This window comes from Seriola dumerili, unplaced genomic scaffold (genome assembly GCF_002260705.1).
Source record: "Seriola dumerili isolate Sdu_G_001 unplaced genomic scaffold, Sdu_1.0 BDQW01000478.1, whole genome shotgun sequence".
Lineage (NCBI taxonomy): Eukaryota > Metazoa > Chordata > Actinopteri > Carangiformes > Carangidae > Seriola > Seriola dumerili.
In genome coordinates this window covers 3,467,001-3,494,173 of record NW_019174733.1, presented here as the reverse complement: position 1 = coordinate 3,494,173, position 27,173 = coordinate 3,467,001, and the positions used below count along the sequence as shown (strand labels likewise).

At 39.6% G+C, this 27,173-nt stretch overlaps 1 protein-coding gene across 1 annotated transcript; it reads left to right on the top strand.

Annotated features, from left to right (window-relative positions):
- The first annotated feature begins 3,311 nt into the window (after positions 1-3,311).
- LOC111235205 (receptor-type tyrosine-protein phosphatase epsilon-like) lies at positions 3,312-27,023 on the top strand. The gene is made up of 21 exons (XM_022763567.1): positions 3,312-3,577; positions 9,683-9,939; positions 15,801-15,872; positions 16,664-16,760; positions 17,249-17,322; positions 17,762-17,898; positions 18,064-18,155; positions 18,347-18,419; positions 18,504-18,540; positions 18,636-18,733; positions 19,374-19,493; positions 20,375-20,538; positions 21,436-21,571; positions 21,769-21,918; positions 22,403-22,496; positions 22,877-22,953; positions 23,092-23,226; positions 23,451-23,576; positions 23,731-23,882; positions 24,907-25,042; positions 25,173-27,023. Exons 3-21 carry the CDS (start codon positions 15,806-15,808, stop codon positions 25,245-25,247), a joined length of 2,040 nt encoding a protein of 679 aa, XP_022619288.1. The 5' UTR covers positions 3,312-3,577; positions 9,683-9,939; positions 15,801-15,805; the 3' UTR covers positions 25,248-27,023.
- Positions 27,024-27,173: the final 150 nt, after the last annotated feature.

Sequence of the window (27,173 nt, the reverse complement as noted above, 5' to 3'; positions counted from 1 at the left end):
AGGACAAAAATGCTCAAACAAAGACGCTGTATTTAAGAGGCAGGCTTAAGTGTTTCTTCTGTGGCAATTAACTTCAGCTGGGCGAGCGATCCACATGATTCACTCACAACGCAGTTTGGTTAATTGGAACGGCGCATGATGGTCGGATCTCTGTTGACTTCAATACGCAGTGAAACTAAAATAATTCAATTATACGATGAGGTAATTTAGGTAAGTGATTGGGTCATTGTTGCACATGCACACATGAAACTTTATGAATCACTAAGCAGGGTTCAGCATCAGAAGAGAGGTTTATGAACTATTTATAGAGCAACACTGCCCCCAGCTGAAACGTGGTGTGTGCTTCAGTGGCATACATGCTGCAAAAGGAGAGGGGAACACAAAAGCAAATTGTGCACATGTAGCAAACCAGAAACATCCCGCAAAAACAAGGTCCTAGAAATGTTCACTTTTAAATGATTTCACAGGTACAGTACAGATGAGTGGACTCTACTGAAAACATGCCAGTACATGTGGCTGAGTGTTGGCTGGTCTGAAGTGATGCAATAAACGGACTAGAAATTCTGCTATAATCATTTGCAGGCTGTTAAACAGATGTCATGTTCAGACTTTTTCCATCCACCTGACATACTATATGTTATGGCTGCAGTGTGCTTTCAGTTCTAATGCAAATACTTAATTATCTTTGACTGTACAAGCATGTGATTGTTTCATTGCATATAAGAGAATCTAGCTGTCTGTGACAAAGTGATGGTGAGGTTGTGTCTTGTTGAATCATATGTTCAATAACCCCAAAATATTGGCTAACTCATACAAAGGCATCTGAGTGCTGTGCCAGATCCTAATATTCATACACTGAATGACAGTGATTTCCATGATAACTCTGTTCAACTGACAGTTGAAGTGCTCTGTTCATTCTGTGCTCTCAGTTCCCAAAAGAATCTCAAACATGTTGTTATGATTGCCTCTTTCATTTGAAAGGCTCTGCTGTGCTTTCAATATTATATAGGGCCTTTTTGTCTGTGCCAATCGTCCTCCACAAAATACCTCAGTACACTGGGGCCAGGCTGTGGGCTACCGTAAAGGAGCTATTTGTAAGTTTTGCTATTACATAGCCAGTCTAGAAGAAACGTTGCGAGTTCACGGTCAAATTTCATTCCTTTACTCGCCAACAGTTCTGTAGTGGTGTAAAACAACGCCAATGTTGACTCTTGACTCTTTTCTTCAACTGAAGTCAGCACGCTAATCAGCTAACACTGGCCTGTCTCGTCACTTTCCACTAGCGACTCACTGTACCCTCCACTCTGACATGAAGACATAGCGCTGCTCAGAGGCCGTATTATAACCCCCTTTCTTGTCAGTGCAACAATGGCTGAAGCTCTTATCAACTGACGAACACCACCACCTGCTCCTGGTGAGAAACTGCTTTTTGCTGGTACAGGAAATGTACAAATAGCATCTTTTAAAAGAAAATTCAAACTCCTTCACTGAGGCTTTTTCCACTTTAGAAAGTTGTTGTAATGTGAGCATAATATATGTAATAGTCCGAATTGTATTTTTTCAGTGAAAGGTGTTGGTAGGATAAGCGTTGTCATTGATTTGTGACTCATGATTGCTCCTGATTTAATAGCAAACTGCAGTCCAGTTAGTTAAACAAAAAAAATGTGAAAAAATAATGTCATACCATAGTTGACTAATCACACTATAAATCATGACTGACCTGTGTCATATTTTAAAATTTCAGTAAAGGAAATGGACAACCAAACAGTTTACAAAGGATGACCTGCTGGAGGAATTTCATTCACTCTTTTGTGCACTTTAGTTTATTTCAAATGTTGTCAGGAAATTCTTAAAATATTTCGTCAAAAATGTCATGAATGATTTCATGAGCACCTACTCCCATGACTTTCATCAAATTTGTGCATTAGTCTGAAACATCTATTTTCATTAATTGTATAACTTCAAACTTAAATGAATGGATCTCTCAACTCAAACATTACATAGATATTATATTATCATTTGTAAATTATCGGTCCCGCCTCTTGAATGTATTTAATTGGCTATTTATTTTGTCCGATTTAAATTGGTCCATTAACTCAGTGTAGCTTCCACAAGAGGTCAGCAAAACCAGCCTGTTTTATACTAAATGATTTGTTTTCATGTCTTTGAAAAGTCAATAAACGCCACAGAGGATAATCACATACACTGAACAAAGCAGTACATGTGTTTATCACGTTTTCTAACTGATAAATAAGGCCAAGAAAACAAATAGTTTTGTGATATTCAACAGCCTGTGTGGAGTTGACCTTTGCCTGTGTGGCTGCACTTCCTGGGAACAGGAGATTTTTACACAAATGCCCTGGGAGCTCAAATTGCTGGTTCATGACTGAGACATGCAAATGCCACTTGCTGTGCACAAGTATTTAATGGTAACAAAACATGATTGTACACAATGCAATGAGCAGCAGCCACAGGAGAATGACATGTACAATATGCACATTGGGGATAACTCATAATATTCACTTATGATTAAAATACTAAAATATATATATAATATTTTATAGGCTATATCATGACACTTACAAGTGAGCCTCATAATACATTATAAATTGTACTTTGAATTGCCAACATTATATTTCTTTTGTCCTAACATGAAATAACATTTCTTCACTGTTTGCTCATATTTACAATTTTTTGTGAGCACATGAAGGCAGCACGACAGGTTCATCATTGCCAGCAGATGGCTCTACTTAGAGGTATTAAAAACCTTTAGCCTGTTCTTATTGAAGTGTAAAGGTTGTCCCCATTGATTTTATGATGTACTGACCTAAATCACTCTGAACTGCATCTCGTGTCTTTTTTTTTTTTTTTTTTTTACAAATTAAAATGAACTCTAGTTCTCTACTCTAGAGCTGTGAGCAGACTGGGCCTGATAGGAAAAAAAAACTGAAATACAGAAACAAGTGTGTTTGTCAGATATATGCAAGTTTGTATGTGCCATATAACATGAAAAATAGAGTTTGATAAGGTCAATGTGGATACGTAATGTAAACCTCCAGAGGAACACTAGAGGAATGTTACAGCTTAAAGCCTTTTAATGTATTGAGCAAACGTCACATGCTTAAATGTCAACCGTAAAAAGTATCATTGGGGAGAGAAAAAAAAGAACTAACTCAGCTCTTTAATGCACAGGCTTGCCCTTTACTGTCCAGTGATGCAGGAATGTGAAGGATGCTGAGTGTCCACCTGATACACCGCTCTGCGCCCGGGGGAGGGTTCTCCAGTCTCCACTCTGGCTGCCATAACACGGCTCTGCTCAGGCAGGCAGGCGCAGGCAGCAGGCAGCAGGGGAAAGCGCATCCTCAGAGAGATCTGCTGGAAACATGAGCATCAGGGGAACCTAAACGCATTCCTCTGCTCCGGTCGGATGATTCGACAACTTCATGTGTTTTGCGTTATCCTCCACAGGACATAGGAGAAGACGACGCAGGCGTCGGGCCGCGCAGGAAAGACACACGCCGACATCATCAGCCGCCGCTGCGCCGTGTGAGGCGAGGTCATCGCAGAGTCTGCCACGGTAAGATGCATGAAAACGGCAGCGAAAAAGCAGCCGGGCCACTTGTTTTCATCCGCGTATTTTTGTGTAAACACCGACTGGTTTGTGTCGGTCATTTGCTCCAGCCTCATGTCTGAAACCTCTCAGTGTAGCTGTGATGCATTAGGCTTCATGCATCTCTCTTATAATATTAGACCACAGTGCGTTTCGCTAAAAGCAGAAAATGCTTTTTGCTTACAACAAATCTCCAGAGAGGGAATGCAGGCCACAGGGATTTGGACGTGACATTTGTATTCCATCCACGCTGCCACTCCTGACAACATGGACCACAGTAAATATGGGTTAGTGGAGCAATTCCACACGCCCTGCGACCACCAGGATGCCGCATGCGATTTTCTCTTTCATCAGTAAATGCTTTCAGTCAGAGAAATTGATGATTTTTAAATCCGGATCAGATGTTGTCGGGATGGGGGGCTTTTGGTTTGCAGCATCCTCACTGGTCTAGACAGAAAACGCAAGGGGGCGAGTACACGTAGTATACATGTAGTAGACAGGCCTGTCGGATGCTAGTCAACAACCATGCTGGATGCTCGAACCAGGTTTAGCATCCAGGTTTTCTGACATCACCTGAGATGACGATGATGTGTCAGTTCGTTTTATTTTAGTAGAAGGGCATGTTTAATTTTGCTTTCAAAATAAAATGTTGACTTTTCCACACAGTTTCACATATTTGCACCATTTTCATTGTGGCAATCAATCTGGAGCAAATGAATAAAAAAGACAGACAGGAAGATGTGAAGAAATGTCATTTTCACTGCTGTAATTGGTCGGTGCAGACTCTGACATTAGTGTGATAATAACGTGACAATGAAGATGAGATAATCTGTCATAATTGTTGCAGTGTGGGACACTGCTGGAACTGTTATGTGCATACATGAATTATAAATGTCTCTCATTCACTATAACCTCATTCACAATAAAGTAACCTTCAGTTCCCTCCTTGATTAAATGGCCTAATAAAAGGCTGATGTTAATTTTAGAGTTACCTCAGATTCCTCGTCTGTGGTCTGAATATTGGGCGACACAGCCCCATATCTTTTTCACTTTGGGAATACATGAGCTATAGTTAGACACATGCTAATACAAAGATTAATTTCCTGATGATGACTTTTCAATATCCTAAGGTGTGAATGATGCTGATTATTTTAAATTTAGGCACAGTGGCCTGTTTTTAACCGCTTCTAGCATCACTGCGAGTACTGGTTACTAAGTGTAACAGGAATGGCGAAACTATAAACTTTGACATGTGAAATCTGGGCATTGATATGACAACAGCCTGTGTCGAAAGACACGAGTCACTGTTGAGTCAACATGACTTCTCTGATATTGTTTGCTTAAAGGGATGTCCATCTGCTGGAGGGATAATTCAGAGGCTCTTATCAGGTGACGGGTCATAAAACCTAATTCACTACTGCAGGTACGAAATTGGTGTTGAACACTTGGGCTCAAAGAAGAATAGGGGAAAGAGCAAAGGTGGTGGGGGAGGTGGAAGAAAACCTACAACTAAGATCCGGGTCTGTGTGACATTTCATGTATAGGTCAGTGTGAAGCCAATAAAGCTCTCCCAACTGCAATATCTTAATTTCTAGGTTTTCATGAGAGGGAACTGGAATCCATTTTTCCATCTGAGTTTTGTAGTTAAAAAAACTTAATGACACTTCTCCCTATTATTATTATTATTATTATTATTATTATTATTATCATTATTATTATTATTATTATTGTAGGAGTTTTATAGACATTGTATTGAAATTGCTTATGCTCCATGCATAGATATTTAAGTCTTTTATCCTATCTAATTTATATTTGAACATTTTATTATCTCGATTACACTTTAATTATGGCTGGTACATTCAGTTATGTGGGCTAATCAGAGGTTAATTTGGCCATATAAAATTTTCATTAGGCTGATCTGAGCTGTCTTACTTTTGTCACCGTTTCTACTGATCGTCATTGAAAGAAGGTATGAGCCGAAAGATACAGATTATATTCACATCTGTGGGCTGTCTGCATACGTGCACACACTGGTGTGAATTGTTTGGTGAAACAAATAGATGAGAAAGACCTCTTGACATCATGAAGCACTGCTTTTTTTTGATTGGACTGCACTCTGACTGTCCCTGCAGTCATTATTATAATAAAGTGTGTAAGATGAAAATGACGGTTCCTTATATATGCAGCTGGATATAGGCCAGTGTGCTCTGCTCATTTCAATCGTCAGGCAGTACATGTACATGTTTTAATAAAGAACCATCCACTGCACCGTCACAACCCTGTTTATATTAAAAAAAAAAAAAAAAAAGTTTCTTGCTTGCGTTTAACCTCCGACTCCAGCCTGGCTCTTGTATGTCATATTTCATTAATACACAGAATCTGCTCTGCCAGGCCAGTGCTTCATAAGTAAACCATGACTTGAAGAGGAAGTGCTCGTGTTATTATCACTCTGTCTGCTAATGAGGGAAGAAAGTGAGTGCTCGTTTTAATGAGAGCTACTGCACTTAAACACAAAGGGCTGTTTCAGGAGACACTCGTGGTGCAGCTGCAGAAAGCAAGACTGAACAGAACCATATTAACTAGAACAGCAGTTTGTTAGGTCAGGCTGAATGGTTCTGACTGGCTCTATTTGCGTGTTTTCACAGTTTATCCTGGGCTCTGGGTGAAAGGAGAAAACTTTTTCCCCCTGGTTGAGCTCCAGTAGAACTGGTGGTGGAGCTGTAATTGCAGTGCTTATTATCTCTTGTCCCTGGTTTCACCTATACTGTGCCCCAGAAGTGTCATTTTCAGAGTCCTCAAGCTTGAGGCTGGAGATTACTCTTCCAATCCTCTGATATGAAGGCGTAAAAATGTTCCTCAGCTATTTCCCTCAGCACTGGCCACTCATTTGAAAGCATTGATGTTTGAGGCTCAGGCCCCCGACATGCTCAGCAGACCATTCAGTTAAGGTTCAGGATTCCTGTGAGTAGGAATCTATACAAAGTCTCAAACTGGCGGATCTTTACGTGAGCACTGAGGTAGAAACGTCCGTTAGTATATTTAGTAAAAGACACAACAGTCTTACCTTTTCAGCCTGGCATGTCTTTATCTCGTGCTGTAGACAGCAGCTTTTTTTTAAATTCTTGTTACCTCAGCAGGCAACCTCACAGACTAAATCACATTTACAAACATACAGACGCTCACCAAAGTCTCAACTTGTGCATAAGTGAAACAAAACTTTCCAGCATGACTGACAGAGTACAGTCTCAGCTTGCTGTCTGCGTGGAGCCTCGTGAATGGCTACTGCATGCATCTGTGCTCTCTGAAGACCTGTTTAGCCCATTATATAGGAAACTGTGGATTCATCCTCTCAGGAAACCACGTGAGCCTCTGGGGTAGAAGCCATCAATATTGGATTTATGTATCAGGAAGGCAGCATGTGAATAGCATGAATAGCTATCTTTAGATTCATTGAACTCACTGAATATGTGGGGTTTGTGAATAGCAGCCACCAGATTTGCGCATAGATTTCAAATATTTTGACAATGCAAACCCCTGTTAAAATAATGATAACAGTAACAGTATGTTTAAGTGATATTCAGTTCTTTACTGTAGTAACGTTGCTTCATAGCCGGGCGTAGCTGCTCAGTGTTGCCTGTTTTGGTATGAATTAATGATTGAACCACAGAGTGCTGGGTGATGACTGCACTCCCATAAAACTTTAATGATCTGCATGTTTCCCCTCTTAGTCAATGGGCAGAGTGGCACAGAAAGGAAGTGCTTGTGCCTGCAGTAATCGTATGCCGTGAGCATGCCTCCTTCCTCTTCAGACTGACTGTGCAGGGCTGAAAGGAGAACAATACTTTGTGTGAAAAGATGAAGATGGTTTCATAAGTCTCCCACAGGACTTTTAGACAAGTGAAATACAGTATAAATAACTTAACATATTTTATACATTTTTTATACCCATTATCATTTAGCTCAGGCTTTTTAACATCAATAATAATATATGATCACTGCAAAAAGCCCAGCCTACTTCTTACATGTGTATTATTGCTTCTGTATAGCACATTACCTATTTTATCTTTTATTTATATCTTTACCACTGCTTGGTAATTAAACTTTCCTTAAACCCATCACAACTTTGCTCTTTTAAATAAGAGCCACAGCGCGTGCACCTGGGAACTGACACGCGCTCAGATCTGGAGAACGCCGCTAATGTCACCGTTTCTGCCTGGTTACTCTGTGATTCATCTTTGATTGACAGATTCAGTAACAAGATTTCTGTTTGCAGGCCAGGTCAAAGGTCACATGAGCAGTATAGCGGCAGTTTTTTTCTCGGCATGTATTTTTAGCTTGACCTTCTTGTATTATCTGTACATTTACCACATCCATAGAATAAATGCACCAGAGGATAACTTAAAAAAATCTGCTGCTTGAAGCCATGGGTACAGTAAACTGAATGGCTGCAGGCTTGGACTGGCCACTAGAAGGCAAAGCCTGTAAAATAGAGATTTGAGATTCATCTTATTGAAGAACCAAAATCACTCTATACAAATGGATAATGCGGGTAAGTCATACATTTCATGAAAATTGCATTCTAGGATTGGGTCTGTGATCTTCTTAGTTGTTGCAGTGCTTATACAAACATCACATTTCATCAATGATGCTCTGAAAAGCTCAGATGTGCTCTGTTATTTATCGTACAGATTCACAACTGGACGTCACCCAATGACTTTACGCTTTAAAATGATGCTAAGCACAGTATAGTAAAACATTAATCAAGCCTAATGGAGGATACTCACCAGTATTAAAAGCCCGGTTTATTGTGGTGTGTGGGTAACTACATCAGCTGATTACAGTGACAAAGCAGGCATGATATCAACTATAGATATGAGCTTTTTCAGAAATAGGAAACTCGATTTTACTGCCTTAAGTGAAACCAAAATCTTGTCTGACCCTTCCCTGGCTTTGGTTTCTAACAACTGGAAAAAAATAAAATAAAACTTGTCTCTCAAAAGTGCAATGCTAAACCACTAGAGGACGTCATAAAAGGATCTTTTCACCACGTTTACAGTTCTCAGATTAAAGGGGCTGCCTTCAGTTGCAAACATGTTTATGTTCAAATGCCAAAGACTTTGCAACACTTGGAAAAGTTGAGCCCTGCTCTTACAGTAAGGGCCTAAGAAGAGGTGTTTTCCGTACCTTGTTTTCATTCATTTTCCAGCTCAGTCTGAGTGGGCTCATCCAGCTGGGTCCAGTGACTAACTCACCTCCTCTCCTCTGCTCTCTGCTCGGCAGCGTCACAGCGGCCAAGTGTTAACAATATGGCTTTGTGGCTCACACCTGTGGGCAGTGGGACTCTGGGAGAGTGGGAGTGAGTGGGCGAAAGGGGCATGCTTTCTTCTCTCAGACTCGAGCGAGGCGATAGAATAACATCACAGTAATGTCTTTGTGTAAATAGCGAGGAATTAATTCCAGTGTAGTTTTATGTGATGGCTGTTTGTTGTAAAGTCACATTTATGGACAGATTTAGGGCCGTGTGTGGTGGTAACTTTAATTGGAACAATGTTTGTGAACACCGCTCGCGTGACTGCTGCTGTTAGATTTGAAGGTGATTCTTACCTCTAATTATTTTGTTGAAAGCAAGAGGCGAATGTGTGCAAACTCCTCGTGTGTACTACAAACACTGTTCGGGAAGACTAATTTGGGGCGAATTAGTCTTGCATGATTGGAGATGAATAGCTTGTTAATGTTTTTGCTTTGCAACACTGGCTTCTGTAAGTTACAACAGAGGTTGCTGCGGAGGAGCGAACCAAGCAGTAAACAAACATTGGGCATGTACTGTACACTTTGGGCTGCGCAGCCACACACGCACTAACCCAGTTGATTAAATACAGTGTCATTCTCTCAGACATACTGTGAACAGATGCAAACGCCCACTCGTTCCACTTGTCTTTTGTTGTGTATTCATGCATTATTTTTTCTCAAACAGTGAGTCAGGGAAAAATCTGCCTCTGTTTGTGCTTAACCATATAAAAGAAGAGTTTTTAGGTTTGGTTAAACTATTGTTTTTTTGCTTTATTTTTGCAGGTTGGTATGATCCCGTGTGCCTTCATCCCAATCTGAAGCTCTGACACACCTCAAGACCACCTTAATCACTGCCACCAACCTCAGCCATCTCTGCATCCAGTGCTATCATCAATACCTCAGGGAGGATGTGAATAGGAGAAGACGGACCGAGGGTAGAAAACCCCAATAAATCCAACTAAGAACGGAAGTGGGATCACATGGAGGCTATGGACTGACGGGTCAACTGATACCAGATCGCACTGGCTTTGCTTGGAAGTGTAAGTCTCTATTAATCCATCTGACCACAGACCATGGTCATTCTGCTTTAGGGAATCAATTGAAATTCAATCCATTAATGGGAATAATCCAATAATTAGTGTCTCCTTTCTAGATGAGACTAATTGGATTTCAAACTATTTCTTCAGATTGATTCTTCTGACCTTAACTCCGCAGCAGACAGTGAACAGAGATGCGTAAACCCGGCTGAGAAGATGAGACACAGATACAGTAGCATTCCCAGCGTTAGGTATAATGCCTTTTTTGATAGGAAGTGTTGCAATACAATGTTTTTGTAAAGAATCTCTGACAGCCTTGTTGCAAAGCCTCTCTCATATGTGAAATACAGCAAGCTGCATTTGAAGATATGGCAGTGACTTACCAGAGAGTACAGCTTCATCCTTTTTACTGCCTCTGTGTACTAAGGATGTCTTCCATTATAGCTGTTATCTCTGAACCCAGAATCTAGACATTTATCTCCTCCAGCTCCCCTCCTCTCTCCTCTCATCTCATCTCCTCTCTCATCTCTCCTCTCCTCTCTGCTGCCACACTTTACTGACATGTGTTTGTGCTCTCGTTCCATCCTTTTTCCTTGGCATTTGACAATGGAAGCGGTGGCTGTTTCTGGTGTTCGTTTTTTTTTTTTTTTTTGCGCTCTGTCTTTGTTCCTTCTCTCCTTGCAAAAAAAAAAACTCTTTTATCTTTCTGTGTACAAGACATGCCATCTATTCTGTGCCAAGCACAAAATGTGGATCTGTCTTTGAGGTTTTATTGATCTGTGTAGAAACAGACATGATTGGATCTCACTATCTTTTTGATACATTTGTATTTGATATCTATTTATATTGTTTGAGGTACCCCTATAAACAGGAAATTCTTCATCTTTATTATAAAACAAAATGCTATCCTGCAGTATGAGTGCTATCCACAGTAATCTTTGTGTCTCACTGATGTTTAGAAATTTGTAGTCACACATACTTAACATCATTACTCCTGTTGTTCCAGATCATACTTCGATAAGCATTATATGTGGCAAATATCCCTGAAGGCTTGAAAATACAGTGTCACCTAGGGAACATGCTGAATAATTCATATAAATCATGCATTTTTCAAATCAGTGGTGATTTCCATTGCTGCTAGTAAGCTTTTAGCAGGGTCAGGTCAGCCAAGCTCCTATTTGTTTACCTGCTACACGTCACATCCCAGTGGCTATGTAATGGGAGAATCGTGGTGAAACTGTGCATCACTCAGTAAAGTGTTCATGGAAGAGACTTAAATATCTAATATAACCATTGGGCTGATTCCAGACATGCCGAACTAAAATGGTGAACATGGTCAACATTTATACCTGCTAACGGTGTATACCCAGCCTCATGCAGCCCAGTGCATACTGGAATATGCTGCATACACCCATAACCCTATTTCGGTATTTGAGCTTTGATTGGCTGTTTTCACCTTCTTGAGATTTTTTTCTCTAATTTACAGATTTTAAGTCCTACCTATAAAAACCGTAATGGTTGCCAGCTGCTTCTCATCAGCACCTCATTGCAGTGCCTCTGTAAAGGTGTTAAAATTTTGTCATTGCTTTTTCCATGTTTTCTCCATCTGTCTTTTTGAGAAAAAGATTTATAAAAGGACTGCCGTGCATTTCCACATTCAGGCTATGAAATGGATTGTCCACTGATACAGGCGTGAAATTTACTCCAATATTTTGAGTCCATCAGTGTCTCTGCTCTGCAGTGGATTACTCGGCCTTCCTTTTCCAAATCAAGTGCTTAATCTGTTAGGAAAAATGCAGCAAAGAGCACGAAATTAAGGCTGAATATATTTATTACAGAAACAGCTGATTAGCTCCATGATTTCCCAACATGACACACACAACAAACCTCATAATTGTGACAAATTAGTACAATTAGTAACGGATGCTGCTTCATTATCGTATTTAAGGGTTAAATATAGATACCTAGTTTACAAGGTTAAAAACGGAAGCGTCATCTTAATAATCGTGAGCAGCATCCTCCACCCACAGTATCATATTGTGGTAACAGAGATGGATCCATTGAGGTTTTCAAATCCCAGTATGCTGTCTTATGAATGATGCACATTACATGTTTGAGCAGATCAACAGCGATAAAATATGACACGAATCAATTTGAGATAACTGCAACTCTATTAACATCAAATAAGACTTTTAAGAGCTCTGAAATTTGCTTTAAAGCTTTACTTGCAATTATGTCATACTCAGCAAATTTTGCACGTAATTCATTATTTATATGAGATGTTTAACTAAGGTCGAGGAGGTCAGCAGGGAGTTCTGAGGCTTATGCTTTATTTTAAATATTTAAAAATGTGTACCAATGTTTGCATAGGAAACGTGTTTGTGTTGTTTAATACAACTGATGTTTAGGTTCTTCCAAAGGAAAATCTACCTCCATCTACCATCTTGCCACATTTTTATGTTTCTGGTTGGAAATGGATGATACATCACCCCACCCTTTGGTTTGAATTAATGATAAAGTAGAGTGAACAGGGTGCAGGTTTGCCACAAGGTAAAGACACATTTCTGTGGTTGGTTTTTCTTTGATGTCAGTTTTCTTTGAGGCTCGTTTTCAGGTGCTCACATGTGAGCCAAGGTGAGGGGAGATGTTACAGTGAAGCAGAACAGATTCATTTTAGTGTGCTGTGAGTCTTGGGATTTTAGAGCTGTATAGTATTTCTCATTGAGGTTTTTTTTTTTTTTTTTTTTTTTTTTCACTCACAGTTTTTGATAGTTGTCTCACATTTAATTCACAATTAAATCAATCTGTTCACAACACACAAAAGCAAAGCTGATCGATGTTGAATAATACATATTAGAGCCCAAAATATTAACATTCCCCTCAAGGTACAACCAGCATGTTATGCCTTCTGAATGTTAGCATTGCATCATTCATGGGTGGGATGATTTGCTTCTGCCCTCCCAACTCAAGTGATGCAGTATAATTTAATTCACTGGGAACATTTATGTCAAGCAGGTGCTGGAGGTTGAAGTGAGCACGCTGTTGTTTGTATTTCATTAAACAGACAGAAAAGCAGGGATCTGGAATGAATGATGCAATAGCTGGTGGCGGTGGCAAGACCAATTATACCAAAGCATCTTTTCCTTGTTTAAAATAGGTCTCTGCAAATCCTCTTGCATATGAGGGTCAGATGATGTCATATGCTAATTAAGATATATAAATAGTGTATAGTAAGCGGCATGAGTAATGTGTCATAATGAATCATGACAAGTTTCATGAAGTAGAAAATGCAGACTCTTGAGAAAAAAAAGACCAAAATCATCATAGAAATCAACATTTTAAGAAGAAACAACAGTTCAGGACTTGGCAGATTTATCTCTCTGTAAGGCCTCTAAGGCTGAACTGAAGATATAAAGATCGTGTTTATATTAAAGACCTTTTGATGCCTTGTATGTACGATGACACTAAAGACATTTTCAGGGCCAAATACCACCAAGGATTTGTTAACAAATGCTTTTGTCAGAAACACAACAACTCTGTTGCCTGTGGCCCTTTTTGTCACTTTTGACTGATTGCATAAAATCCAACCTCCATAAATAAATGTATGATCAGGGTGTTCATGTAAAAGAAAGCTTGCTTCTCAGTGAAACTACCCTGAATAAATAAAGGTAAAAAAAAAATTAATAAGTGACCACAGTGGTAATGGTTCAAGTATATACAGTAGTATAGTGTCCTGCCTTCCAAGACAATAATATGTCTCCTATTGCTTGTTTTCAGTGTACACATCAATTCCCTCTGTTGGTCAGTGGGCCACACTGCAAGACTTTACCAACAGATAGGAATCAATGCTATTACACTTTTCATTTTACCTGCTCCTCCTTTTTTCTTTTTAGCGACGCAGGGAAACGTTCAATCTAGATCTGAGTTATCTTTTCTTTTTTTTTCTTTTTTTTTCATTCAATGCAGTCATGGAGTGATTGCTCATCTGACATTTTTACATTTCAGTTCTGTTTTTCATCTCCTGGATGTATACTGTATATACTGTAGCTGCCAGGAGATGACAGATATGCAGTGACCCGTACGCACAGCATGCCTTGCAGCATAGAGCTGTAAGGATGGGCCTGTGTGAGTGAATGTGACTTGCTCAGTGGGGTAGAGTGGAGAACAGGTGCTGACACTGTCAGCTTGTTAACACTGAGGAGAGAATTGGCTCCTCCAACAGAGTGCGACACATATGCAACACATAGCCTTTGGCTGTGGGATGTATGTGTAACTATGCATATGTGTTAAGTGAGAAAAGGCAGTGTGTGTGTGTGTGTGCTGTGTATTTATCACGCTGCTATGATTCTCAGAGATTTAATGGGTGTAAGGAGTTAGTTGATTTGTGTGTCTAATGATAATTTGGGTGAAAAATAGGCGTTAGATTGGACTGTAAACATGAAATAAAAGGAGCATTTGAGTGTGCAAATGCATTGTCCTGTGTATAACTGCAGCGACAGGCTGTGTAATGTGCAAAACACAGAGCCCCTAATTTGTTGTCTTTATAGTACTTTATAAGTTTTGACATAAATTTTGTTTTGAGCCCATTGTTAGAGCATTATTATGTAGCTCTATTTTCTACAAAGCTTTGGGAGATGTAGTTATGTGAAACCCCCTAGGGTTATGTGCAAGGAATTCTCTCAAACATCACAAATTAGGCCCCTAGATGACCCATTTCTAGAAGAACTAAATTGACACAATGAATTATTCCATCCAGTCTTGTGGCCTCTATAATGAGAAGGGGACTTAGAACAGAGGATAAATTAGGACACTCAATTCTTGATTCTCTCATTTATTCCATCAAAGCCATTTAGGCAGATCTGCCCCGTTTCCCCAATTTATTCTATGATTTCTTACCCTCTCATTTGGAGGACGGGGGGAGAAAAAGGATGTGAGTTTGGAGAAATTGGCTGCTACATTTTGGAGATAATAAGACACAAGGATAATGTGTCAGAATCGATTTAATTCCGGTACAGTTGAGAGGAAGTTGTCATATTCTTTTCCTTTTGGAAAGACGCTTGCAGAGCTCTGCCCCAAATAAATCACTAATAGCTCCCAGCAATGAAGTAAAAGGGAAGAGTGAGAATGTGGTTTAGAGTAAAAATTATGGTTCACTGCAGAAGGAGGGAAAAAGAGAGAGAGAGAGAGAGACGGCGGCGTGTTGGAGGGAGAGGAGGGAAGAAGGTGCGGAGAACAACACCATCTGGTCTTCTCCATAAAGCCAACAGTATAACCTATATACATATGCTAATTTTTACACAACACTCTTTTTAAGCTTGTTTATCAGTATCGCTATTACCCTAGAAAAAAAAGTATATTGCCCACACTGTGTTTAAAAACAGGTACCACCATTGAGGATCAGTGTGCGTGTCTTTGGCAGGCGGCGCTGTCAGTGCTGTACATCAAAGGCATCACAGCAAAATGAGATGGCTTCTAACAAATACTACTTGAGCTCAACTCCATTGTCAAATCCACAGGGTCCGCAGGGGGATATGGTTAGTGTCACCTGTGGGTTAAAGCCTCCTCTCCGGTTTGATGTCTGAATATTAGGTTATGTGATACGCTGCCACTCTTTCAAGTCAGCCTGACAGGACAAGGCTGCAAGCAGATATCCCATAAGGACTTTAACTGCTCAGCAGAGAGACATACAGACATCACACAAGGCCCATCAAAGCTGGGCTCTCCTCTCTGGCCTCTGTACGCTCCACCAGGCTGCAGATACATTTTGTATTGGTTTGGCGCCTTCCAGTGGAATTTTGTAGAATTACATCTTTTTCATTTCATCTGTTGAAGTGACATGTTTTTTGTTCCTTTTTTATTCACAGTGACAATGGTGTTGTTTCTGATTGGGATCTCTATTGCCGTGAATAATTCATCTCATGAGAACCAAACTGCAGGTAATTGTTGCGAGGACATGAGCAACTGTACTGTGCATGATCAGATCAGATGTAAAAGCAAGACTGTGTTACTTTTGAAAGATGAAATAACAGATCGTACAAATGAAAAGCAGAATGTGTTGGCGTTAAATCACACTCTTAAACATTTCAACACACTCAGTTGATTTGCTGCTACAGCCTTACTTTGTCTGGTGTCACCACAGTCACAGTAGTTAATCATAGCTAATGTAAACAAACTTTCGGCAGATATTGCTGTTTCTAAATCTAAATCTGTTACTTTACGACTCTAGTTGTGCTACGGTACACTACATTCTACTATTAACATCATATAACAGTCACATGTGGCTACATTGTCCATCATTCAGTAAAATTATGGTCTTGCTTTGAAGGAATATTCAGACATTTTGGGAAATACGTTATTATAGTCATCACGGTATTTGGTTTTAAAACTATAGCTGCCATTTTTACACTTAGGTTTTTGTATGGATTAAACAAATGAGAAATAACTTATGAAATAATAATCTTTAAAGGTTAAACATAGATTCTTAACCTTTGAACAGAGTTGACCGAGCTGTATTTCCATGTGCTTCAAGTCTTTATGCAAAGCTAAATGTCTTCTTGTTGTTATTGTCGTAGCTGCATCTTTAACGGACAGATATGAGAGTGGTATCAATCTTCTCATCTAACTCTCACAGAGAAAGCTAACGAGTACATTTCCCAATTCTTAAAATGTGTTTGTTTGAATGTATCCTTGAATAAAACTAATATGATCCTATGTGTCTTTCGTCCAGAAAACCCCACCCATCAGGGTGCTCATGTGCTGCCCTCAACACTGGTCATATCCCTGCTCCTTATCGTCATTGTCCTGCTGACGATCTACTGTCTGAGGTGAATGAACATACACAGTCACTTACTCTACTCGCTTGCCTGAGTGACTCTCTGCTTTCTCTTTTCTCCTTCTCTCTCTCATTCCCCTTAAGCATGTGTGTGAGCGTGTGTGTGTATGTGTGTGTGTGTGTCGGGTTAGGGCATTGGGGAGGAGGTGCGGGTGGTTTGGAAACAGGCGGTGAGCAGTGGCTTATGGGTAAACAGCTGCACCTCAAGTAAGACAGCAAACAAAAACAGCGAGGTCAGGTCAGGCCACAAACAGTCATTCACTGACCAACCAGCTCAGACCTCTCTCTGGCAACGACATGAGGAGGAACAGCTTTGGCTCTCTCAGATGGTTGATATTGGTTTTGGTATTTGTTCTTTGCCCTGCTGTATGTGCTTAACAGCTCTGTTATAGGGATCGGGTTCAGCTCATTTTTTGATTTTTCAATAGAGATATCTGCCCTTTATCTTCTCTGACGGTTTCGTCTTCTTTACTTCTCTAGGTTCAAAAACCACAGGAAAGCTCTAGTTACCTCGGTGGATAAGAAGATTCCGAATGGCTTCTTGGAGGAACAAGGTACTGTTGTGCTGTGCTCAATATAACCGCCAGTGCATGAAAATGTAATGCAGTCTTTTACTTTTTATTTCATTTTTATTTGATTTGTAGATTTACGCTTTTTATGGTGTAGGAAAGTTTCATGATCTGGAGTCCAAGGTGGCTGGCAAGGTTTTCGAAAGCCTCTCAGCTTTCCTAGCACGTAGGGAGCCATATAAACTTTGACTTCAAGTAAAAAATAAATAAATAAACGGAAAGGCCAAATTCTGAGTTAAGACAGTTTCGTGCAGCAGCAGCAGCACTATGTTTATGACTCAAGAAATCATTCCTGTCATGTACCCACAGAAGTAGGAAATCTTAATGGCCATCAGGCTTGTTTTTGCAGGTGCTATGAGAGCTTGTAATGTTCTCTATTGGGAAACGTTAGCAGTCTGACCGCCATATATCCCTTTAAACACAGGAGAGCAGACAGTGGTCCTTCTCCCCAGATCTCCCTCACCATCCAAGAGGTACTTCCCCATCCCCCTGGACTCGCTGGAGGAGGAGTACCGAATACGCTCCGCAGATGACGGCAAGCTCTTCAGAGAAGAGTTCAATGTAAGCCTGAGTTTGTTTGGTGGACTGTGCGGTACATTCTGTATCTGACTAAGATCTTAGTCCTGCAAGCATAGAATAAGAAAATAGTCATAAAATGTTATGTTAGTAGGCTGTGTACCCATGGTTTTATTTTTATCTCACGAGAATTGGGTTCTGTGTTTATAGTCGCTGCCGTGTTACTACCACCATGGGTCCTTTGAGGAGGCGAGCAGAGAGCACAACAGAGAGAAAAACAGATACCCAAACATTTTACCATGTGAGTGAGGATCTATATTCTGCAGCAGACAATATTAATGTAACCTTTAGACATGAAGTTTTATTGATCTCTAAATCTAAAGGAAAGGTGATGTGTGCCGAAATGAAAAATAAGAACCAACTTTTTATGAACAGTCTGTTGATCTTCTTTTTTTTTTTTTTTTTTTTTTTATCTCTCCTCTCTTCAACAGATGGATCATTCAAGAGTGATGTTTGAGTCAGATGGACATCTGTGTTCCGACTATATAAACGCATCTTACATAGACGTGAGTCTGAATTAGGATTAAGCTTTTAATGCAGATGTTTGGGTTCTTCACAAATGATTATTAACACAGTGTTTGGTCACACAGGGTTATAAAGAGAAGAACAAATTCATTGCAGCTCAAGGTAAATGTACATTTTAGTTATATTTGCACATGCGAATATTCAAGATTATGACCATTTGCGCAACATTTTTAATACTTTTCTTTATTCTGTTTCAGGCCCGAAGCTGGAGACGGTGGCTGACTTCTGGCGGATGATTTGGGAACAGAAAACGGCAACTATAGTAATGCTGACCAATCTAAAAGAAAGGAAAGAGGTGTGTTTAAGAGTATTCTCCCTCTGCACTGCATTCTTCTAATGCTACCGAGTCGGGCGTGTTATAGAATGAACCTGTTCAATCTATATGGTTCCAATGCCCCATTAGTGAAACCCTTTAGTATTCTCATGACCCAAAGTCATGGGCATAATTTATTTGACCCCTTCCCCAACTGAGAATCTATACAAAGTGTCACCCAGCAGATTACGTAGCAACGCATTAAATTCAGCCTCAAAGGGATGATCAATTGAGAGCTCAACAGCATGTTTGATAGGGCAGAATAGAGGCATTGGGGATCAATGACGGAATAATTGTTGATAAGATCCTAAGAGGCTTCATGATAATTAGTCTGAGAATCTAGTTAATGAGTTGAAACGTCGCTGTGAAGATCTTATTGACTGACAGAGTCGCACAAAGTCCCTGTGATTGCCTTTGAATTGGACTGTGAAATACACACATCAGATACACTTTTCTATACGCTACACATGTAATACACACACAGTAGATGCAGCTTTACAACTATTTCACATATAAGTTACAGTAATAATAATAATAATAATAATTGGATGTTTTTTTTATTTTTACAGGCACAGATAGACTAACAAGGATAACCTTTTCATGGCTGTGATTCTCTCCCCAGGAAAAATGTTACCAGTATTGGCCAGAAAAAGGCTGCTGGATGTACGGGAATGTCAGGGTGGCAATGGAGGACTTCACTGTGCTGGTGGACTACACCATCAGAAAATTCTGTGTTCAGTATGTAAGTAAAATTAAAATAAATCTAAAAATTAAGCCAAATGCTGCTTTTATTTAGACGTACACCTGCTGTGAAAATCATTGTGTGCTTTTTCAATAAAGCTCTTAATTGCTATAAACATCTGTAATGATAATGGCTATAGTGTTATTAAAAATTAAACATGAAACGAAGCTGCATAGAGATTGTGTAAAAAGTAATGTTCCCCATAGGGAAATTAGAACATTTTAGTAAATTGTAAAAGGATACAAAATAAAAATAAATAAATGGAAACCAGAATATTAAAGGATATGTGTAATAAACAACATAAAATGATCAGTATGTTAGTATATTTAACATACAGTAAACACTGTACAAATGTACTGTGCTTCACATCAATTCATCTTTAGAAGTTTACACACATACAGTATCTGTATTTCTTTTCTTTGACTGCTGAGTTGGGTGCCATCTCAGTGTACTGCGGAGCCTTCAGATAGCAAAATTCACTTTGTTCCCGCTCCATTTGAAGCCGGAGAAGTGCAGATATCCTCTCTGAAAAAGTGTGACTGTGCTGTAGCACTGCAGTACAAGCCGACGGACTGGGTGCTTTTTTTTTTTTTTTTTACATTCAGCTCTCTGAACACAGAGCAACCAAGTGTTCAAGAGAATGAAATTACGTTCTCCTGAGAGAGCAATTCGTGAGATATGAGAAGTGAGGCAGAGGCAAAGCAGTACACATGTTTAATGATTAGATTCTGTCACAAAATAACCAAATGACAGAAAAATACACATTTTCCAGATAATTTTCAGTTACTTTCCCAGACTGGCTTCATTAAAACGATCAGTCAGTTTAGTGACTATTTTATTATTGCACGCACATGTCTAAACTTCGTGTCTGTGCTTCACAGCAGGGCAGCGATGGTCCTCGGGCTCCCCGACTGGTCACCCAGCTCCACTTCACCAGCTGGCCAGACTTCGGGGTGCCATTCTCACCCATAGGCATGCTGAAATTCCTCAAGAAGGTCAAGGCTGTTAATCCATCCTATGCTGGACCCATTGTTGTGCACTGCAGGTAAAATAGTATAGTATAAAATATAAATACATAATGCCAGAAGAAGCCATAAATCCAGCCTGAGTTCATTTCAGAAATGCTACACATACTGCAGAGGAGCCGGACAGCAAAATCTTTTCCTGGGCAAACTGGCTTCCATTCATTATTGAGGAGGAGACGACACCTTTCAGATTATAAATATCCAGTTAGGGAGTAAATCTATAAGCAAAACTAAAATATGATATGTAAACAGTTTAACTTTAAACTTTATAGGTAAAATGTATAAAAACCAGAGTGGAGCTCATTGCTGACGAATAAAACCATCAGCAAATATATCAACAAATATATTTTAACAACTGTAATGGCTTTCCTGGTATGTGCATATGTTAGTCTGGCCAGTCAGTGTAAAGTCTCACCAAAGAAATCTGCAGCCAATTGTAGCAACTGCTGCAACAGGTGCTCAGGGAGAGGGACTGTTGTTCTTGAATGGGGCCCATTGAAGAGGCTTCAACACCCCGCTGTGGAATCCCAGCTCTGCGCTCCCTGAGGAGCCGTCCGCTCAAACGACTCTTGTAAATCTATTAGGAGTTTGTTTGGGCTTCAGAGGTGAAGCACTTTTACACATGCTCGGGGCTGTCCACAATTGACGTCTATGTTTGGAATTTAGGGATAGTACGGCAATACATAACCAGGCTGCAAAAACATTTTCCTATCATTATATCATGTCCATTATTCTTTATTGTGTGAGAAAAAATCCGTCTGCTACGGTGTTCTTCTTTCGCTGTGGAGGCTCTTTGCGCTTCGTAAACACAACATCTGACAGAGTTGTTATTTGACGCGTTTTGTTTTGACGCGACACTTTGGCTGCTTGCTACAGAGAAAAGACCTTGTGCCTTCTTCTTGTCTGTGCTTCCGCAGCGCTGGGGTTGGGAGGACTGGGACGTTCATTGTCATTGACAGCATGATCGACATGATGCACATGGACCAGAGGGTGGATGTCTTCGGCTTTGTGAGCAGAATACGAGAACAGCGCTGTCAACTCATCCAGACAGATGTAAGTGTTGACCCCTTCCGACCTGTTGTGCCTTGGGCTGACAGCTCAACTCACTTGCTCTAGTCGTGGCATAAACAAGCGAGGACATGGAAAAAAACAACCGTGTCTGTGATGCGAAAATAGTAGGAAAGACTTTGGCACTAAAGCAACTTCTTCTGCTTCTTCCTCTCCTTCACTTCCTCTGTCTTCCTCCTCAGATGCAGTACTCCTTCATCTACCAGGCTCTGCTGGAGTACTATCTGTATGGAGACACCGAGCTAGATGTGTGCTCTCTAGAGGGCCATCTGCAGAGGCTTCACAACACCAGGGCTCCCCACGACAGGCTGGGCCTGGAGGAGGAGTTCAGGGTACGAAGAAAGAAGCTCACTCTTAAACATTTCAGTCAGTAATGAATCGTCCCCATCACCCTGCGCCCTGCATGGGTATATTTTCCTGGAAAACTTGCCCAGGGTGCCGCTCTTGGCAGTAGTAACATAAATAACAATGCTTTGTATCAACTAAAACTTTATATGGCACCACCATCTGCCACATAGAATTTATTGTAGCTTGGTGAAAATTTCTCATTTTTGCTGCTCACACTTTCCCTACACACTGAGAGGAATTATTCCCTGTTGCCTCTTCTTCTTCTTTTTCTTTTCTAGTAATAAGAAATATTTTTGTCCAGCATCTGTCTTTTTACTTGTTGCATTTTCCCAAAAAATATTGTCTTCCTTCACCTTCACCAGCCATCACCAGCCTTAAATATCACCACGTTTATTACCGCTGCACTGTTGATGAAAATCCACTTTTTTTTTTTGATCCTGTCAATCCACTCATGTTTTCCCCCAACAGAAGCTGACCAACGTTCGCATAATGAAGGAGAACATGAGAACTGGGAACCTCCCTGCCAACATGAAGAAGAACCGTGTGCTTCAGATCATTCCGTGTAAGGACTACTCTGACACACCGAACAGTTTCATAATACATCACATCCGAGTAACATCAAAGTATCACACTACTGGTGGTTTTATAGATGCCATACACAGATATCGGGCTAATAAGTCCATGTCTGTGTGATCAGTGACATTTAAATAGGGCTTGTATCTTGACTTAAAGTTTGGAGTTGAGTGGGAAAGGAAAGCCTGGGTACAACTTTTTACAGTGAAAACTTATATAGGCTCCAGCCTTAATAACACAGCTAAAGTTTTACTTAGCTGTTTTTTTTTTTTTTTTTTTTTTTTTTTCTCCATCAGACTCTTCAAACTTATATTTTATTAGGAATCACTTGTGGAAAGTTTCATTTTTCCTTTTTCTTTCTTTTTGCAGATGATTTCAACCGAGTAATACTCTCAGTGAAAAGAGGACAGGAGTTCACCGACTACATCAATGCCTCCTTTATTGATGTAAGCACTCCCTCATGACCTCCTGTATAGATTTCCCATAGAAGTATATATAAAGCTCATTGTTTCCTTTACAAACAATGCAAAATATTATGTTTGCTGCACTCTCAAGTGTTGTTTACCGGATGATCTGCCCTCCAGGGCTACAGGCAGAAGGACTATTTTATAGCAACCCAGGGCCCCCTGTCTCACACAGTGGAGGACTTCTGGAGGATGGTGTGGGAGTGGAGGTGCCATTCAATCGTTATGCTCACCGAACTCAAAGAGAGGGAGCAGGTACAGTATGGTGCTCTTGCAAAAGTGCAGGCTGAAAAGTGGAGTTGCACATTTAAACAAGTCTTTTTCGTTCCATTATTTCATTTTCTTTCCTGACAGTCTGTGTATGTATTTAATTGTTTTATATTGTTTTTGTGGTGCACACTGAAAATATAAAAACAAAAATAGGGCATAAATCTTTCAAGTGTACCCTAATTGTATTTCCATCTGACTCTTCCAACCAGGAAAAGTGTTTCCAGTATTGGCCATCAGAGGGCAGTGTTACATTTGGAGATTACACTGTGGAGCTGACTGGCGATACACTGTGTGAAACCTTCACTCTGAAAGACATGGTGCTCACCTACAGACCAGTGCGTGATGTTTTAAACATAAAATTTAAGATATAGATTTCAAATTAACACAATGTGCCTCCCCGTTTCCTTTGTGCTGTCTTTTATGAAATTTAATTGTATCCACAATTTTTTGGCTGCATGAAAATAACAGTTCTCCATACCGTCTCGCCAGGAAAAGCAGTCACAACACGTCCGACACTTCCACTTCCACGGATGGCCTGAGATCGGAATACCAGCCGAGGGAAGAGGAATGATTGACATTATTGCCGCTGTGCAGAGGCAGCAGCAGCAGTCTGGAAACCGTCCCATAATTGTGCACTGCAGGTGAGGAACTTCAAGTTTGACAATTCTGCAGCACGATGTGCAGCTTCAGACGGATATTATATACAGTATATTACATTATGTATTTACCCACTCATGCTTTTAATACACAACCCCTTTCATTCTCACTGTGCTTTTATTACCTGATCACTGGAATCTCGAGGAGTGGTTTCAGTTTTACGGATACATATTTCTTTCCTGTGAATGTCTGTTACAATAAATGCTACATTTTGCCTCAGTAGACCTGGTGTTCTATGCTTAAACCACTTATGTGATCCCTTATAAAGACTTAGCTGTGAAAGCTTTGATCAGAACCTAGCTTCAGGTGAAGTGATTCTAAAGCAGCATGCCCCTATGGGATTGATCCAATCCACTGATTCACAGTCAATTAAAACCTCTCAAAGTGAAATCTCCTCTGACTCCCACTATGATTAATCTGATAAGATGAGCTAACGACAGGAAATGGTGTCATCACTCTCTTCTATTCCTTCATCACCACTTGTCTAAGAGGGGCTTTTTAAAGCTTTTTCTTGGCCCCCCGGGAATGGGGCTAACCCGTTGCAATCCCCAACGTCTCTCCACACTTCTCTTTCCGACTCGCACATCGCTCTCGCTCCCTGTCTCTCTCTGTCTTTCTCTCTCCATCCCGCCATCATTGTAAACATTGACTCAGTCAAACACTGAGCTTCCAAACTGATTAGTGTTAGCGTTTGGATTAGCCTCTCTTTAAGTGAGGATGATTATTAGCACTATTACACAAAGGTCACCTTTTCTCGCGCAAACTTTTTCCTCTAAATGAAAAAAAGGATGTTGCTGCTGAGATCACAAGAGTTTCATTGCAGCATTATTATTCAGAAATATAGTTAGAATTTCATAATTTCTTGATTGCCTTCTGAGATGTATTTCTAAATTGTCTGTAGTTCCTCCACAGCCACAGTACTGCAACAAATCGGACCATTTTCAAAGGCCCTCCAGCGTGTGAATTATGTGATGTGGTTGCTTATTTGCCATGTCCCTCATGTTTCAGTGCTGGTGCAGGTCGGACCGGTACCTTCATTGCCCTCAGTAACATTCTGGAGAGGGTGAAAGCCGAAGGCCTCCTGGACGTTTTTCAGACAGTCAAGAGTTTACGCATGCAGAGACCACACATGGTTCAGACTGTGGTAGGTGGAAAACAAGATAATATCAAACCCGCTGTGCAGAAACTGTCAGCTTATTCACGTTTGTGTTGTTTGGAACCGTTTTTGCACATATATGCACAATAACGCTTTTCCTTTTTGCCTTTCCTTCCAGGAGCAATACGACTTCTGCTACAGAGTGGTTCAGGATTTTGTTGACATTTTCTCAGACTATGCCAATTTTAAATAATGCCTGTCAGATACTGTTCTGTATACTTTGGTCAAATTAACTTATGCAATTTTTTTCTGAATGTTGTTTTCTAAAGCAAGCTCTTTTTACATTTTGCACAGATAGAAAAATTGTTTTAACATTACTGTAAAATAATTGAAAACATCTGTGGGGTCTCTTTCAGGAATGTTTGATCTTCAAGTATCATAATGTAAAATATAGAAATTAATAGTTTTATGTTGCGTAAATGCAACATTGTTAGAATCAGTAATTCAAAAATTGTATTCCAGTCACATACTATTGTGTGTGTATATATATATTTATATAAATATATATATATATATATATATACTATAGTATGTAGTATTACTCGCTACCTGAAATTCATCACTAATGTTTTGTAGATTATAATATACATTCTTTTATTTCGGTTTTATTTTGTTACTGACCACAATGCCTTTGGTTTACCTATTACTCTTGTATTTTATGTATTTTCTGCTGCCCCACTCAACATGCCTGATTGCTATGAGGAGAATAAATTGTTTGTTTGATAAGTAGGATAAAATGATTAATGCTTTTGCTAAAGGATGTTCTGTCTGACATGTGTGAATAATATTTATGATTTGCTTTTAGTGGCTCAAACAAAAACATAAAACTCAAGATACATTTCGTTCTGTTAGACGCTGCAAATTACCTCACCTCTGTTCTGTGAATAACTTAACAGCTGCTGCCTGTTGCAATTTTATTAAACTTCACCAACTTTCCTTTTTGCCTGTGGCAATATTACTTAGTGGATTGGCGCCTGACGCTGCAAAATGCAATTAGCCCACATTGGAACAGGCAGAAAATAATGTATTATTACGTGAATCCAAATGTATCATTCTTACAGATGTTTTGCAGCCAAGTTTCACATCCTGCTTAGAAATAAAAAAGCAAACTTTACACTCGCATGTTTGCATAAAGCAGTGCCATATTGATTAGAAAACAGTTCTAATCATGAAAAACTTGTCACCAAGTGACACCATTTTAATAAAGATAAGCCAGATGTTTGTTTAATTTAGATATAATAGATACATTTTTAAAAGTGTATTGTTTTTTGAATGTTGGTCTCATGTATGGATCATCATTTCATTGTTTATACAAACACTTCTCAGAATAATATAAGGATAATAAATGTATCATAATTTTAGTTTAGTGTGCAAATGAGAAGAAAAACTGTGTAGAAATTTGGGTTTAAATGAAATAGCTGATCATTGATGCAGCTGAACCTTGTTCATCCCGACAGAATGAGATGAAAAATGTCCTGGACAGTGAAAAGCATTGAGATCAAGAGCGAGTGCTCAGCCAAAAATACGAAACGTGCATGCACAGATCATGATAGTTAGTCTTAGTTTCATATTTAAACAAGGAAAACCCAACATTGCTGCAAAGTCCAAAGCGTATATTTTTGCTGACTTCTTTGTAGAACAGTGAGCGTGGAAGTCTTAGGCTTTGGTGAATAGCTTTCTACTGTGTTTGTACTGCCATAATTATACTGTCATAAGATGGGTTTCTATATGACACACTGGTCATTTTATTCGTTTATTTAGTGTACATAAATTCTTGTGGTCATTAATCATCACTAATGCAGTAAGCATTGTTGACTTCTTTTTAATGTATTGTCATGCGGAAAGAATAAGAGACGGGGGGTAATGACAGTGAGGCCTTGCAGCTGATGTAACATAAATGCACAAGCATCTTATTTCAATGATGTTTCTGCCTTTCGAATCTGTATGGATTTGAACTACTATTTGTTTGCTAAAAGCTGAACCAATAAATTATAGATGGAGAGAAATGGTCACATTTCATCTTCATGTTGTGTTTTTTGTCTACTGCCACACAGATGCGTTCAATTCTTTTTTTATATATTTATATATATATATATATATATATATATTATTTATTTAT

Coding starts and splice junctions, on each gene's coding strand:
- LOC111235205 (XM_022763567.1), top strand. CDS start 15,806: ATGGTGTTGTTTCTGATTGGGATCTCTATTGCCGTGAATAATTCATCT. Junction 17,899..18,063: donor TCTTCAGAGAAGAGTTCAAT/GTAAGCCTGAGT, acceptor CTGTGTTTATAG/TCGCTGCCGTGTTACTACCA. Junction 25,043..25,172: donor CACACATGGTTCAGACTGTG/GTAGGTGGAAAA, acceptor CTTTCCTTCCAG/GAGCAATACGACTTCTGCTA.